The sequence below is a fragment of the Mustela nigripes genome, chromosome 17 (assembly GCF_022355385.1).
Source record: "Mustela nigripes isolate SB6536 chromosome 17, MUSNIG.SB6536, whole genome shotgun sequence".
Classification (NCBI taxonomy): domain Eukaryota; kingdom Metazoa; phylum Chordata; class Mammalia; order Carnivora; family Mustelidae; genus Mustela; species Mustela nigripes.
The window spans coordinates 56,635,472-56,636,548 of NC_081573.1; the positions used below are offsets into that span (position 1 = coordinate 56,635,472).

At 77.5% G+C, this 1,077-nt stretch overlaps 1 protein-coding gene across 2 annotated transcripts in view; it reads right to left on the reverse strand.

Moving 5' to 3' along the window:
• The window catches only part of GINS2 (GINS complex subunit 2), a 16,491-nt gene extending 15,647 nt beyond the window's left edge, over window positions 1-844 (reverse strand). For both annotated transcript variants that reach the window (XR_009400927.1, XM_059383398.1), the window contains exons 1-2: window positions 657-844; window positions 64-178 (exon numbers count right to left, since the gene is read on the reverse strand). Coding sequence is in view for 1 of the 2 variants with exons in the window: in XM_059383398.1 (XP_059239381.1) it covers window positions 64-178; window positions 657-746 (205 nt within the window). In the remaining variant the exon portion in view is untranslated. The remainder of the gene's footprint in view (window positions 1-63; window positions 179-656) is intronic.
• Window positions 845-1,077: the final 233 nt, after the last annotated feature.

Here is a 1,077-nt window from a genome sequence, read left to right on the forward strand (position 1 = left end):
GACCCCCGGCCCACCAGCCGCTGACCCCCGGCCCACCAGCGCCCGCCCCAGCCCGGTCCTCACCCACGTCCATCCACTCGGGCGGCAGCAGCCGACACTTCTGCCTCTGCTTCAGGGTCATGGCCAGCCACAGCGGCACTCGCACCGGTAAGCCCGGGTGGAAGGGCCCCAGCTCCCCCTGCGGGACGGAAACCCAGGCCGGTGAGACCGCACGCGACCACACGCCCACCGGGGGCCGGCGCCGCGCCAGCTGGACCCGACGGAAAACACAGTCCGGCGGCGGGCGCAGGCCCAGGGAGGCCGCCGCGAGCCCGCGCTCCCGACCCGAGCCGCCTCCCCACACACCCGGCCGGCCCACCGGAGCCCGGTTTCCCGCCCCGAGAACCCGGGGACGCGGCCACCGGGTCCGCCCCGCGTCCGGCCCCGGCTCGCGCCCCGCCCCCACCCCGTGCTCCGCGGCCGCTCTGACCCCCCGGAGCCCCCCCCGGGGTCGTCCCCCGCCCCCCCCCGCCCCCCCCCCCCCCCCCCCCTCAGGGACTCCCCCGGGTCAGAGGTCGGCGGGTCAGAGGCCGGGCGGGGGTCCGCGGACGCCCCGCACCCCACGACCGCCTCTCCGCGCGCGGCGGCCGGAGGCAAACGGCCGGGCCTGCCCTCACCCCGATGAGGTAGATCTTGTCTAGGCTGAAGTTGGGGATGACGGTGACCAGCTCCTTCTCGGCCAGAAACTCCACCTCCGCCGCGTCCATGCCGGCCACAGCGACCCGCCCGGGACCCGTCGCCGCCGGCCGCCCCCCACTAGCCGCGGCGTGAGGGTCGGCACCGCCGCCGCCGCTTTCCCGCCAACGTGCCGGCCCGCCCCCCGCCCGGCGGAAGAAGCCTATAGCAACAGGCCGGCGCCTAGGCCAGCCAATAGCAACGCGACGCTCTCCCCGTGGCGGCGGGAGGCGGGGACCATGGCCTCTTCTAGCGCACGGATTGGCGAACGTCAACGAGGCCGAGCAGACCACGCCCCACAGCGTCGGCGCTCCGTCCTCCTCAGGACAGGCCCGGCCCCGCCCCTCCCGCGGCCCGGCCCCG